The sequence below is a fragment of the Pseudoliparis swirei genome, chromosome 8 (genome assembly GCF_029220125.1).
Source record: "Pseudoliparis swirei isolate HS2019 ecotype Mariana Trench chromosome 8, NWPU_hadal_v1, whole genome shotgun sequence".
NCBI classification, from domain to species: Eukaryota; Metazoa; Chordata; class Actinopteri; order Perciformes; family Liparidae; genus Pseudoliparis; species Pseudoliparis swirei.
The window spans coordinates 3,887,940-3,903,960 of NC_079395.1; the positions used below are offsets into that span (position 1 = coordinate 3,887,940).

General features: G+C 46.1%; 1 protein-coding gene across 2 annotated transcripts in view; it reads right to left on the reverse strand.

The window, feature by feature from the left end:
• Positions 1 to 16,021, reverse strand: part of LOC130197554 (receptor-type tyrosine-protein phosphatase N2-like) — a 159,097-nt gene that overhangs the window by 61,977 nt on the left and 81,099 nt on the right. For both annotated transcript variants that reach the window (XM_056420280.1, XM_056420281.1), the window contains one exon: positions 3,632 to 3,696. In XM_056420280.1, the coding sequence (XP_056276255.1) occupies positions 3,632 to 3,696 (65 nt within the window). The remainder of the gene's footprint in view (positions 1 to 3,631; positions 3,697 to 16,021) is intronic.

Below are 16,021 nucleotides of genomic sequence, written 5' to 3' on the forward strand. Positions count from 1 at the left end.
CGTACGACCACTAGGTCTGTAGTGGGTGGTTGTGAAGTTTCATTGATGTGAAGTAGAGGGTCTAACATCATCCCACATGAACACAAGGAAACTCATCGGCTCTCCAGTCACACCTATTTATTGATCTAGGGACACAGTATACAGAAATATTCAAATACAACATAAAAAAAATAGGCCAAAATAACACATTTCGAAATGCATTAAAACATTTTTTTGCACCGTTGTTAAGCTGCTTCCTTCCCGATAGGATAGGTGTCACGGTGCTCATTGGTGTCATGCTGTCATGGTACGCATTGGTCTCTTGGTGTCTTGATGCTCATTGGTCTCTTGGTACTCATTGGTCTCTTAGTGTCTTGGTCTCTTAGTGTCTTGGGACTCATTGGTCTCTTGGTACTCATTGGTGTCTTGGTCTCTTAGTGTCTTGGTACTCATTGGTGTTTTGGTCTCTTAGTGTCTTTAGTGTCTTGGTACTCATTGGTCTCTTGGTACTCATTTGTCTCTTGGTACTCATTGGTCTCTTGGTCTCTTAGTGTCTTGGTACTCATTGGTCTCTTGGTACTCATTGGTGTCTTGGTCTCTTAATGTCTTGGTGCTCATTGGTGTCTTGGTCTCTTAGTGTCTTGGTACTCATTGGTGTCTTGGTCTCTTAGTGTCTTGGTACTCATTGGTGTCTTGGTCTCTTAGTGTCTTGGTGCTCATTGGTGTTTTGGTCTCTTAGTGTCTTTAGTGTCTTGGTACTCATTGGTCTCTTGGTACTCATTTGTCTCTTGGTACTCATTGGTCTCTTGGTCTCTTAGTGTCTTGGTACTCATTGGTCTCTTAGTGTCTTGGTGCTCATTGGTCTATAAGTGTCCTGGTCTCTTAGTGTCTTGGTGCTCATTGGTCTCTTGGTACTCATTGGTGTCTTGGTCTCTTAATGTCTTGGTGCTCATTGGTGTCTTGGTCTCTTGGTGCTCATGGTACTGTCATTGATCTCAGAGGGGTTAAACTGCAGCGCCTCTCACACCAAATCGTTACATTAGCAATAAAAAAGGTTAATTCCTTAACAGATGTGTGTCTTACACATCCAGGGGGGAAGGATTACAAAAGAGACAGGAATAAAGTTAAATGGAGTCAAGTATTGCTTAGTAAGTCACACTGAGGTAATATAAATTAAACAACCCCTGGAATAATTGACATTCTGTTTTACCTGATCGCCTTGTTTAGTCTTCATTGGTTTCATTGAAAAGCTATTCCTTCCCATTAATGGGCTCCGGTAACGAGCCCACAGGGGGGATCGATGCTCGCTCACGTTGCCCTCGCCTCAAACGGGGAAATGCATACGCACCTTCATCGATGAGAACAACCAGAAACAAATCGCCTCGGCACTCTTGAGAAAGTAACTATTGTTTCTTGTGTGTGTGTTTTTTGACCTGTCAGCTGTGATGTAGTATGTTAATATTCCTATTTTACAGTAACATGATAAAACTGAAGTACCCACCGCCGTATGTACGGGGAGGTGATGGATGTTTCACACTCTCGAGAGTTCCTCTATCTGGCAGCCGGTGATGGAGGGATTTTCTCTCTCTCTCTTACAACGGAGGTTCGATTGGCCATAATTGGCTCCTGTTTGCAGCTCGGTATTGATCACCGCGACAGGCCCACCTCCTCCCCGCTCCCTCCCCGACCACGCCGCCGCCGCCGCCACCTCCATAAGCACGGTGAACGGGCGCGCCGACTAACTCTTGAATCAGTGGGCGAGTGCAGACGCTCAGCAGTCCATTTATCGCGGAGGCTGGTGGAGAATAGCAATGTGCCGAGAGAGATGAAAACCAAGAGGGAGCGAAGCCGAGAGAGAGAGAGGAGGTGGAGGGGCGGCAGTGGGCGTCAGTCATCAGGAGAAGGCTGCGTACTAGAAGCACGAGTACAATTATAACGTCGTTAAGGGGGTGTGTCTTCCCCTCTCGGACGATTGAACACGCGGCAATACGACGCAATCGACACGCGGTAGCTCCTCGCTAGAGACGTCCGGGTCTCGCCGCCTCCGTCTCCTCCGTCTCCTCGCAGAGGCGACTCGCTCTGCTTCAGCTGGCGCAAACAAACGACAAGTAACGAGTGGCGCTTTTTCCAACCGTATGTAACGGAGTTCAAAGCACTTCATGATTTCTCGTTTTTAATGTCTTGTGTTTCGTTTTGTTCGTTGTTCGACAGTCCTGTTGAGTGTGTGTGAATTTTATTTGAATTATTTTTTATATCGTAGCATTATTTCTAAACATCAGTTTCCTGCTGCGTTTCGCCTCTTCTGTCCCTCTTGAGCTTCCGTAGCCCCGTCGTCTTTCCCTCGTATTAGTTGTGTATTTGTGAGGGTGAGTTGTGCGCTGGGATCGTGTTTCACTGTGTTGTTATGTTCTTTTGCAAGTGTGGCCGTTTGTGTTGCGATCGCGGTGTCTTCCTGTTGTGTGTTTTTGACATCGGCAAATATGTCTTTTGGCGATCTTAAAAACACACAACGGGTATCTTTTGTTTCATTGCTTCTTTGGCGCCGTTGGTTTTTGACACATCCGGCCGTCCTGTCGTATGTTTTGCCCGTACAGTATAGCTAGTGGTAATGGGTATACATTCTGTTTAGGTAGGTGTTCTTCCTTTTGTTTAACTTTAGAATTTCAGCTGAGTCACTAACTCACGCATTTATTCATTTTGTCCACTAGGGGCCGCTGTTCTCCCCTTTTTGTCAATCTAGATATAACGTAGTCCTGTTAGAGTTAATAGTTTTGTATTTGTGAGGGAGCTGACGTATGGATGTCGTCAGCAGGAATAAAACCTGGAAAAATAAACCTGCAGACTCGACTTCTTCCTTTGCCAGTACAAGAGCGTTACACGTACCCGTGTTTACCGTGAGACGAGTCGATTTTCAATTGATTCCAATCAAAGTCGGAGCTGGAATTCATAGCTCGGTACGGATGTAGCCGTATCTCAGACGTATCAGTTAATCTCCCCCAACATGGAGTCCGGGGGCGTAAATATAGATGGAGCAGGCAGTGTGTGGGGGGGTTATGGGGGGGTCCTACGACAATGTGTTCGACGGAAGGAGATTGACACCTCTGAATTATACACGCCCGGTAAATTACCCGTTGATATATATATAGATGCTTCTTGTCGGGGTTGAAAAATGATACCCTGCCTACGTAAAATACCAAAAATATAAATAATCTGCAAATGCATGCGGATGTTCAACCTCTATTTGATGAAGAGACAATAAGTTACGATGCACAGAGGCTTGTGTCGGCTCACAATGCAAAACAGTTCACAGCGTGAAATACGACACAGGAAGTGAGAAAAAAGCCAGAAGAAGAACGACCGGAAAAAAGAAAGGCAAATGGAAATTGGTTGTTCTGAAACAACAACGATCCGTCATTCCAGTGAATGAACGACTGATGAAGATTTAAGGAAGACGTGGTTTTCCCACTCATCCCACAGCTGGGTTTGGGATGAACTGGGAGCCAGAGCTGATCAGCGGTGGACCTCACTCTCACTCTTGTGGCTGAATGGGGTGAAACCCCTGGTTCCACAAGAGCAGGGAGTCCACGGTCCGGCCCAATCGAGCGTCGGATCATCGTAACTCTTTGATTTAAGATTTAACTCATGTACTCACGTCGGTGACGCCGGCCTCCAGGATGCTGAGCTTCGCTTCCTTCTCCAGAGATTCTTTCTGCTCAACTACAGCCAGAAAAAAAAAACGAAAAAAAACAACATTATAAATATTTAAAGGTTAAAAATTGAATATTTGTGCAACAAGGTGGGTTTATGGAACAAAATCCACCAAACAACAATCAACACAGAGCGAGGCAGCGAGACATCAGCAGTGAGTTTAATCGGTGTCCACAATAATGTGCAGGAGGCGTCCATGTGAGCACTATAAATCCACCAATGATCACAAAATCAATAACCTCCTCCTTCATCCTAAATATTAAATATATATATATATATATAGAGAGAGAGAGAGAGAACCTCATTTGTTTGATATATCTTAGAAATGATTATTAGTATAACAAGTGAATCTTCCAAATGACTGAAAAACATCCCAAAATGTTCTCCCATCATTGGGTTTAGCAAACAAATCACAGTAATTTTCACATTTTTGGCACATCACAGCTGCGAGATCACATTATTATTGATGTGTTGTTGTTTTTTTAGGTCCCTGAGGACTTTAAACCATTGCTGTGCTTGAATCCAGCCAGACTCTTAAATCTTGTAATGCGTAGGGAGGATTTTTTGCACCTCAATAATGTGGTTTAGTTTATGTATACACCTCTTTCGTCTTCGCTCCTGTTCAATACAAAGTTTAAATTACCGTCGCGAGGCCGAGGCATCGCTCCGTTCACGATACCAGGACGGGTCTTTAAGAGAGAGCGAGAAAACCCCCAAAAATGCTCCAACATACATCGACATACACTCCTTTAGGACCGTTTGTTCATTTTTTGTTGTTGTTGGTTTAAGTAGGCATTAATTCAACATTTACAGATGTCTTTCAGATAATTGACATTATCTTTCAGATAATAGTCACTCTTAAGGGTTGGGCTAGTCACTCTCAGGGGTTGGGCTAGTCAATCTCAGGGGTTGGGCTAGTCAATCTCAGGGGTTGGGCTAGTCACTCTTAAGGGTTGGGCTAGTCACTCTCAGGGGTTGGGCTAGTCACTCTCAGGGTTGGGCTAGTCACTCTTAAGGGTTGGGCTAGTCACTCTCAAGGGTTGGGCTAGTCACTCTCAGGGTTGGGCTAGTCACTCTCAAGGGTTGGGCTAGTCACTCTTAGGGTTGGGCTAGTCACTCTTAAGGGTTGGGCTAGTCACTCTTAGGGTTGGGCTAGTCACTCTTAAGGGTGTTGGCTAGTCACTCTCAGGGTTGGGCTAGTCACTCTTAAGGGTTGGGCTAGTCACTCTTAAGGGTTGGGCTAGTCACTCTTAAGGGTTGGGCTAGTCACTCTTAAGGGTTGGGCTAGTCACTCTCAGGGGTTGGGCTAGTCACTCTTAAGGGTTGGGCTAGTCACTCTCAGGGGTTGGGCTAGTCACTCTCAGGGTTGGGCTAGTCACTCTCAGGGTTGGGCTAGTCACTCTTAAGGGTTGGGCTAGTCACTCTTAAGGGTTGGGCTAGTCACTCTCAGGGTTGGGCTAGTCACTCTTAAGGGTTGGGCTAGTCACTCTTAAGGGTTGGGCTAGTCACTCTTAAGGGTTGGGCTAGTCACTCTTAAGGGTTGGGCTAGTCACTCTCTTAAGGGTTGGGCTAGTCACTCTTAAGGGTTGGGCTAGTCACTCTTAAGGGTTGGGCTAGTCACTCTTAAGGGTTGGGCTAGTCACTCTCAAGGGTTGGGCTAGTCACTCTTAAGGGTTGGGCTAGTCACTCTTAAAGTTGGTTGGGCTAGTCACTCTAAGGGTTGGGCTAGTCACTCTTAAGGGTTGGGCTAGTCACTCTTAAGGGTTGGGCTAGTCACTCTCAGGGGTTGGGCTAGTCACTCTCAAGGGTTGGGCTAGTCACTCTCAAGGGTTGGGCTAGTCACTCTTAAGGGTTGGGCTAGTCACTCTTAAGGGTTGGGCTAGTCACTCTTAAGGGTTGGGCTAGTCACTCTTAAGGGTTGGGCTAGTCACTCTTAAGGGTTGGGCTAGTCACTCTTAAGGGTTGGGCTAGTCACTCTTAAGGGTTGGGCTAGTCACTCTCAGGGTTGGGCTAGTCACTCTTAAGGGTTGGGCTAGTCACTCTCAGGGTTGGGCTAGTCACTCTCAGGGTTGGGCTAGTCACTCTTAAGGGTTGGGCTAGTCACTCTCAGGGTTGGGCTAGTCACTCTTAAGGGTTGGTCTAGTCACTCTTAAGGGTTGGGCTAGTCACTCTCAGGGTTGGGCTAGTCACTCTTAAGGGTTGGGCTAGTCACTCTCAGGGTTGGGCTAGTCACTCTCAGGGGTTGGGCTAGTCACTCTTAAGGGTTGGGCTAGTCACTCTCAGGGGTTGGGCTAGTCACTCTCAGGGTTGGGCTAGTCACTCTTAAGGGTTGGGCTAGTCACTCTTAAGGGTTGGGCTAGTCACTCTCAAGGGTTGGGCTAGTCACTCTTAAGGGTTGGGCTAGTCACTCTTAAGGGTTGGGCTAGTCACTCTCAGGGTTGGGCTAGTCACTCTTAAGGGTTGGGCTAGTCACTCTTAAGGGTTGGGCTAGTCACTCTCAGGGTTGGGCTAGTCACTCTTAAGGGTTGGGCTAGTCACTCTTAGAGGTTGGGCTAGTCACTCTTAAGGGTTGGGCTAGTCACTCTCAAGGGTTGGGCTAGTCACTCTAAGGGTTGGGCTAGTCACTCTGGGGTTGGGCTAGTCACTCTTAAGGTGGGCTAGTCACTCTCAGGGTTGGGCTAGTCACTCTTAAGGGTTGGGCTAGTCACTCTTAAGGGTTGGGCTAGTCACTCTTAAGGGTTGGGCTAGTCACTCTTAAGGGTTGGGCTAGTCACTCAGGGTTGGGCTAGTCACTCTTAAGGGTTGGGCTAGTCACTCTTAAGGGTTGGGCTAGTCACTCTTAAGGGTTGGGCTAGTCACTCTCAGGGTTGGGCTAGTCACTCTTAAGGGTTGGGCTAGTCACTCTTAAGGGTTGGGCTAGTCACTCTTAAGGGTTGGGCTAGTCACTCTTAAGGGTTGGGCTAGTCACTCTTAAGGGTTGGGCTAGTCACTCTTAAGGGTTGGGCTAGTCACTCTTAAGGGTTGGGCTAGTCACTCTCAGGGGTTGGGCTAGTCACTCTTAAGGGTTGGGCTAGTCACTCTCAGGGTTGGGCTAGTCACTCTCAAGGGTTGGGCTAGTCACTCTTAAGGGTTGGGCTAGTCACTCTTAAGGGTTGGGCTAGTCACTCTCAGGGTTGGGCTAGTCACTCTTAAGGGTTGGGCTAGTCACTCTCAAGGGTTGGGCTAGTCACTCTTAAGGGTTGGGCTAGTCACTCTCAGGGTTGGGCTAGTCACTCTCAAGGGTTGGGCTAGTCACTCTCAGGGGTTGGGCTAGTCACTCTCAGGGTTGGGCTAGTCACTCTCAAGGGTTGGGCTAGTCACTCTTAAGGGTTGGGCTAGTCACTCTTAAGGGTTGGGCTAGTCACTCTCAGGGTTGGGCTAGTCACTCTCAGGGTTGGGCTAGTCACTCTCAAGGGTTGGGCTAGTCACTCTCAGGGTTGGGCTAGTCACTCTTAAGGGTTGGGCTAGTCACTCTCAGGGTTGGGCTAGTCACTCTCAGGGTTGGGCTAGTCACTCTCAGGGTTGGGCTAGTCACTCTCAAGGGTTGGGCTAGTCACTCTTAAGGGTTGGGCTAGTCACTCTCAGGGTTGGGCTAGTCACTCTTAAGGGTTGGGCTAGTCACTCTCAAGGGTTGGGCTAGTCACTCTCAGGGGTTGGGCTAGTCACTCTTAAGGGTTGGGCTAGTCACTCTTAAGGGTTGGGCTAGTCACTCTTAAGGGTTGGGCTAGTCACTCTCAGGGGTTGGGCTAGTCACTCTTAAGGGTTGGGCTAGTCACTATTAAGGGTTGGGCTAGTCACTCTCAAGGGTTGGGCTAGTCACTCTCAGGGGTTGGGCTAGTCATTCTTGTTGGTTCTTGTTTGTCCTTGTGGGTTCTTGTTAGTTATTGTGGGTTCTTGTGAGTTCTTGTGGGTTATTGTTAGTTCTTGTGGGTTCTTGTGATACCTCCCACATTGACTGCTGCTAACCCTAACCCAGTTTTTTTGGGGGGGGGGGGGGGGGGGGGACAGTTTAAATAGCACTCAACAATGAGAAGAAAAGAGGTTTTGAGTAGAATATTGTAAAAAACAAAGCTTTATTTAAAGAACACACCGTGCTCAACACTGTCCAATAACAACTATCAACACACTGTAACTTTGGGCATGAGAGGTTCAGAGCAGCTTTAAGAAACATTGGGTTGGGTTTCAGAGGTTTGCAAAATAAAAGAGTTTCACCCTCACATGAAAGAGGTTCAGAGCAGAATAGAGTCAGAAAGAGATCACATGTTACATTGGGTGACAGAGCAGACCCACTACTGTAAAGAAAAGTAGCCTCCTCTCTTTAAAGTGGTCAAACTTCTCAATAACTCTCTGGTTAAAGTCAATCATGTCTGTAACCAGCCTGTTTCCATTATTCTTGAGGGAATGTGTCTGTTTTTCAGAACTTCTTTGTTGTGTTTTCGATGCCAGTTCGGTCTCCTTCTGCTGCTCTGCTCTGCAAACAGGGTTAGCTTCAGGCTGTTAGCGAGTTAGCTTCATGCTCTTAGCTAGATAACTGCGGCAAGATTCGTGCTTTACACTTGTCTGCAGCTCTTTAGATCCCTCACCCCGTTGTAGTCCAGAGAGTTTCAGTCGCAGGACTTTGGAACAACAGACAGGGGAAACTAAACAGCGCATTACTCACTGAGCCTCCAGCTGACAGCTCCGTTAGCTACCTGCTCGCGTAGCTCCGTGGAGCTCTCTGGCTGAGGGAACGATACGTCTCTGATCTGCCGAATAGTCCAGTCACGTGAAATAATAAAACGATGTCATTGGCCAATGAGCGCACATTTTTGTGCCCCAAGATTCACGTTTCATCCGCCAATGAGAAGCCGTCCTTGCCGAAACGACTGAAATGTTTGCTCGCTCCCGTACACACACGTTGGGCCGGTGTCCCGAAAAAGGGGAGGGGCTTCTCTCCGTGATAATGAGTGGCGATATATTATATTTTTTCACATTAACTTAAGTGGTTGTTGACAGGCTGACGGTCTCCCACACACATTTAGCGCGTCAACACGGTATATTTACTATTTAAATGATTTGGCATATAATGTTTTTTGACAGGATTTCTTTTTCTTTTCTTCTTTGTTTTTTTCATCTCAAAATTTTAAGAGGGGCGGCGCCCTAGCGCCCCCTATGGACGCACCACCACTGCTGCCGAGTAAAGATATCATATTTTTCCTACCTCCCCTCACATATTTTGTACATTCACCTCTCCGCCACCACACCCGTGAAGGCGGTGATGTCATCGGGGTTATCGCGCGAGCGCTTCCCAGACAACCGACCGTCGGCTGAATTAAAAAAAAACACCTCCTGAGGGCTCGATGGCACACGCCGCCGTCACAGGAACCAAATGAGCTATTACTGTAGCAGATCTTCCCCTTTATGAAATATGAATTTCTAACCTGACCTGCCGCCGGGCAAACATTACAACAAATTTCCCCCCACAAATAGAATTAAACCCTGCACACAAAGCCCCCCCCCCCACTCACACACCCCCCATCGCCTTGAAGGGAAACAAACGGTGGGTATACAATTTAAATTCACGGCGCATCGCAATATTAAAGCCAGAACTAAATGTTATGAGGGAGGGAAAAAACATAATGATGTTCACTTTGCTTTGCATCTGAATACAGCAGTGTGGAAAGAGAGAGAGAGAGAGACAGAGAGAGAGAGCTTCTCCTTTTGTTGACACACCGGGCACATGAAGGATATGCAAATATGGCTAGACTCTGCCACAGTGCTGCAAATTCAAGATTTTTTCAAAATAATCAGCCCTTCAATCTGCCGAAAGCGTGATTAGCTTGCGTCGCCCGGGTGTTGCGTCACCGCCGGCCCTAAAACACCGCCGTCTAGACGAGTGGCTCTTTACGGCGAAAAACACGTAAAGAAAGGACTCTCAGAACTTTCATGCCGAGAAATAACCCTCGAGGGGCGGACATTAAGTGCGTGTGGCTTTGAGGTGGGTGCAAGTGCGATATTTAACGATGGGTATCCATAAACTATGAGCTACATACGCTGTGATAAATACCACCGCGAGACGGTTCTGATGGAGAAGCTGGTCGGCGTCCCACGGCCACCCGGACAGAGACGTACGGAGCCAAGATGGCCGACGTGTCTGAATAGTGCTCCTGGTGGTCAGGAGAGAGAATGCAGCTTCAACACATGAAGGATAGACTTCTATACAGTCCACACTAAAGTGCCTTTTGGTAATTGGCGAGGCAAAAAACTATTTGATTTGTGTCTGCAGGAAAAAAATCCTAATTGACAGGCTGACACACACACACACACACACATCACATATATATATAATGCCTGATACATAATCAGAGTAAAAAGCCCGATACACCCGACCACAAACAAACATGAAAGCTCTCGACAGGATTTTTTGTTGGAAGGGAATTTAAAAAAAGAAGTGTGCAGCAACACGGGTTCCCCCCCGGAGAGCCTCGCCACGCGGCCGAGCGAGCGAGCGTGACAACATCACAGGCGGCGGAGCGCTCCCTCTAATTAACCAACTAGTCATTGGACCCCCACCTTCCTCTTCCTCATCGCCCACACACACACCCGCGCCGCGCCGCTCCGGCCTTCTCCAAGAACGTAGCAGAGCGCTCCACCCAGAGCGTCCGCTCGCTCTCCTGCAGACTACAGATGAGTCCGGGTCGGATGAGCGGCGCCGCTCGCTGACGGGGGGGCCAGGCGCCTCATTTGTACCCCCGGCGAGCTTTTCTCTCCAAAAAACCCAAATTGGATCCATTTTGGAAGAAGGCTGGGTGTCGTGATCAGACCCGACTGCATGGAGATTTTTCCTTTTTTGTTTTTTTACCCCCCCCCGCCCAGCGGAGCGGTGTGAAAATAAGCCGTAATGTGACCCAAAAAAAATGGGAGTCGAGCACGAGACGGACTACAGACGGAGAGAGGGAGGGAAATGATCCAGACTCAGATTACTCGCCCTTTTTTTTTCTCTCTCTCTCTCTACATTTCAAGAATATTCCATCTTCCATTGTAGCATCCAGATAGATATTTTTTTTTTGGGGCCTGAAGGAAGTAACGAAGACCGAATCTCATTTCGGGTCCCTCTTTTCTTCTTCTTTTTTTTTCTCCAACAATCACACAGAGGCGCTTCATTCGTCACCCGGGTCGCCCCCTCGTCCTGAGTTCTGCTTGATGTTTAACTCCACGTGTCTGAGGCCGGAGAGGGAAACACAGCAAGTGCCGGGGATTCAGAAATGTTTCATTTCTCACCGTCGACCAAAGGGAACGGGCCCGGCCGGCTCCACGTGTCCCCGGACCAGCAGGATGGATGCTGCTTTTTGCAGCAGTGAGGGGGTCGTTATTTAAAAAAACAGAACACTAACCCCACCCACTCCGCCCGCCCAGCCTCCACACCTCTCACTCAGCCTCGCGGTACATTTCAGCAGCCGAATAATGAGAAGAACACAACGGCCATCCTTCAGAAAACCAGAGGCGGGACAGCGGCGCCGCCGCAGTGACACCAACAGTAATCACTTTAGTGGAGCCACGATCCCCATGGGCAAATTTATATATATATACACAACATTTATAAAATATAACATAATAATATATAAATATATACACATATATATATAGAAATATATACAAATATATATATATATATGAAATATAATATTTAATAATATAAACATATACACATATATATATATCGAAATATATATAAAATATAATATATAAATATATACACATATATATAATATATATAAATATATATATACAACTATATATATATAATATATTATGTAATAATATATAAATATATACATATATATATATATTGTTGCTTTTTTCTGTCCAAAGCTCCCAACGATCTCACTGATAACAAGTTTAAAAAGCCAACATAAAAAAATATGTAATAGTTGGAAACGTCCAGGATGAGCCGGTTTTATTTTTGTCTGAAGAACAAATTATGAGTCTGTTGAAACTTGAAACTAAGAATACGTGAGAATAATTAATGGTTACGACGCCAAGGAGTTACTTTTGGAAAGAGGGAGGATGTTAAATTGGTCGGCAAAATGATTGTAAGAGATTAAATATTCTACTGGGTCAGTGTAGACAGAATAATGTGAACGCCTCTATTTAGTCACAACCTGCCGCAACCAACTTATTATTCAGTTAATACTTTAAAATAAGAGTTTTATCGTAATATATGTAATATTTGTGCTTTAATAGTCTCTGTAAGATTAAATAGTATTAAAAAGCTAACAGAGAAAACCACAGATGACCCAAAAACTTTTTTAAACTAACAATAAAAAATGAATTAAAGTATTTCTGTTATTATAACCCGTATATTTTTTAAGCAACATACGGACGTTTCCACCGTTTTTTCTCAATGAACTCACAATCGACGCCGCGAGTCGTGAGTGCGTCTGCCAAAACAGATTAGCGTGTCGGTTTGTCAAAGCGTCTTAATTAGATATGGTTTCATCTCACGTGCATTAATTACATTCATGATATCAACTTTTCAGCCTCCAATCTGTTCCTTGTTGACCCCCCCCCCCCCCCCCCCCACACACACACACTTCACCCCCCGCAGGGTGTTATTGCCTGCAGTGATACAGGATGCAGCAGTTGGGTTGTATTTGAGTGTGTGTGTGTGTGTGTGTGTGTGTTTGGCTTTATGGAGACAATGCCATGTGTAATTAAATTGAAAAGCAGGGGGGGCCGAAAACGACATCCAGGGCCACCTGGGGGGACGAGAGACAATTAAGGTATAGGAGAGAAAAGGGACAGAGAGAGAGAGAGAAAGAGAAAGAGCGGGATGAGAAGAATGAGATGAGGAGAGAGTGATGGACGGACGGGGGAGACCAAGTGAGAGGTGGGAGAGAAAGAGACATACAAAGAAGGAGAGGGAGAGAGGAGAGGGGCGGGGGTGAGGAGAGAGAGAAGCGTGATGTAATGGGAGAAAGAGGAGTTGATAAAATGAGGAGATTCAGAAGGAGAAAGAGACCGGAAATATAGAGAGTTTACATCCATGTTTGACCAACATGGCGTTGATTAGTCGAGTATGGATTGTAGTTCTGGTTTGTTTCTGTGAGGTCGCCGTGACCTTTGACCTCCACAATCTAACCAATTCATTTTTGTCTCCAATGCAATTGAAACCAAATCCCCTCAAAGTGATCGAGTGTCAATGTGACTTCAACTAAAGCAGTTAAAAAGGTTTTAAAGTTCGCTCTGTTCATTTTACAGCCAGAGAAGAAACTTACAAACTTTTTACAGAACACCTGCGACTGTAATCGCCTTGTGGTCCTGAGACGAAGAGTATCGACAGTGTGACCGTCACTAACCCCCCAAACCGCTGACATTTTCTTATGTACAACATTTCTACACTCAAATAAACAATCATCAAATGCAAAGAGAGTTATTTAACAACATGTTTGAGGAGTTTATTAAGTGTTTCCGGCCCTTTAAGAGGGCGGCCATGATGCTGATGAGTTCGACACCCCTGCCTTAGAAGGACGAAGCCGCCGACTGTTCCCTCTTTCTGTCGATTTCAATTGTAATCCAGTTTATTTTATATAAGCCCAACATCACAAATTGGCCTCAGGGGGCTTCACAACCCGTACACATACGACATCGCATTGGATACAAGCGAGCTCCGAGAAGGTACAAGAGACGAGCAAGTCGTCTCATTCGAGAAGCCGATCAAACTCCCCGGTACGATGTCAGTCGGGAACGTGCCGAGGGAGCGGGGCCATTAACCCCCCCCACCCCCCCCCCCCCGCTCCCATCGGCGTGGGAAGCAACATGCGGTACGTGGGTGTGATTCTCCACGGAGGCCTACGTCGTCTGGATCGGGCTTGCATGTAATCGCAGTTCCTTTTTACACATGTGGACGCGCTCGGAATAAATGGTGTGTGTGTGTGTGTGTGTGTGTGTGTGTTCTGGGGTTGCTTCATGCGACGCATTCTCACGGGCAGCGCGGGGCGTTTTTCCAGCTCACGGCACATTTTAAATCAGCGTGGTGTTGTTTCTCACTGCAGTCCTGCACAAGGAAACATGTCTTTTGTAAAGAGAAAAGAGTTCCATTTCTTTTGATAGTTTATTTAGAAATAAGGGGAAACGATAGATATTTAAATAGAAAAAGACACAGAGTAGCTGGTGAACAACGTGGAGCGATAAGCAGAGGAAGAGACGAGGTGTTTCACGCGGGGGTTGGTGGAGACCAAAAACAGAGATAAACTAGAACGGGCACTCGGTAGAGCGCATACCTTCGCATATCACAAGATTAGGCATTGAATTATGAACATTTTGGCATTAGTTGCAGGCCAATTGGATAAAAATCGACCGTGATATGGTAAAAAGAAGATGTTGACCTTTTCATGACCTTGACCTTTGACCCGATCGATCCCCAAATCTAATCAAATGGTCCCCGGATAATAACCAATCATCCCACCAAATTTCATGCGATTCGGTTTAATACTTTTTGAGTTATGCGAGTAACACGCATACAAATAAATAAATAAATACACGGCGATCAAAACATTACCTTCCGCATTTTCAATGCGAAGGTAAAAAGAGACAATATGGGACACACACACGACTCCATGTGACTAGTTCATGTGGAATTTGGCGATACAAGTTCATATTGTCACGAGATCTGAGCATCTTTGTCTCGTGAAAGTATTGCATGGATGTCTACGGGAAAGCGACCCTACCTCTCACGTGATTTATTATCATCAGTACACGTCGTAGACACGAGTTTAGGGTCTCGGTGTATATAAGATACAGCATCTCTACGTCACTCCTGATCATCACATTCCAAATACGGTGACCTCTGGTCATTGGTTTGCAAAAAACAACAACATGGCGACTGCCGGAATCCAAGATGGCGACGGCAAAATCGCCGAACTAGAGGCTTTAAACCGACGTGACGACGTCCACCTCTGGTCTGTGTGTTTATTACCATGACAGTATGGAAATACATTTATAACTTACAACATAGTAGAACGATATTATTACCATGCACATAACACTTTGAGGTAATCAGAAAATGACGGGAAGTAATTCAGTTAAATAACTTTGATGTTGTTGTGGATTAGTTTGGAAATTGTTTAAATTACCGTCCCGATTCGGCCAATCAAAGCAGAGAGAGAAAAAGACTCAACCGGCTCACAGATTACTTCGCAACTATTTTTTAATCCTCAACAACTGAGCCCAAAAAAACCAACGTCTGCCACGTTTTGATGCTGGACCGACTTCCGAGCGTGAACTCTTAACTCGGCGTACGTGACACTTCCCGAGCCTCCTGGCCCTCATCCTGCTTCTGTCCAGCATCAACGATCATTCCTCTTATGGATCCACACTTATACGACATTTCAGGTCCTCGGGATAACGCATTCAGGCCTTCAGGTCAAATCTATCACCCGGACGTTGAGTTTAAACGGTAAATACCAACAGTTCAGTAGATTTTTACGAAACGTTTGTCGAAAGCATTAAAAGTCACAGCATTAGCAGTTTAATGAAGATAATATGCCATCTGTTGTTTGTCCGGATCGTGTAATCTCCAATGAGCGATGGACGTTTCATCGTAAATACAACACAGTCACGCGATATCTCACCAATGTACGATTGCCTTGAATGAAACACAACGGGATTACGGGACGCTCAGAGCTGCAGGCGACGGGTTTACATCCTCTGAATTGACGCATTTGCTGAAACTCTTCCTACCCTGGCAACCCACGACCCTCCACATCCACTCTAAGCGTTGATTGGCCAACAGCCGGAGTACTTGGAGGTACAGCAACATTTCTTTGAACTTTTCTCTCAGGCTCTCTTTCATCATTCTTTGCACAACTTCCATCACTTTTTTTGTTCTTTTTCTTTTAAATATGCAACGGAGTGCAACACCACGAATGCTATTCAGAAAGAAACTGAGAAATGAGAAGAGGCATCGGGTATACCTCGAGATAAAGGAGGCTGCAATGGTGGGATTTGCTTTGTTTATGTGAAGCACACTGAGGCTCAAGATTATCAGATGTACAACCGGTCCATGCGGGAAGCAGCCACAGGGTGCTGTGGTGAGACCTTTACCTTGGCCAATGGCCTCCATGGGCACCTGCAGTGTCGAGAAGCCTTCTTGACAGATCCTTAACCTTTTAACCCTCCTGTTACCTTTCGGGTCAATTTGACCCCATTCAATGTTTAATGTCGGTGTTCCATGGGGTCAATTTGACCCGAGGCTGTTTTTCACTGTGCCAAACATATAAGAAATATCAACTTTTTTTTATATTTAAAGGGCTAT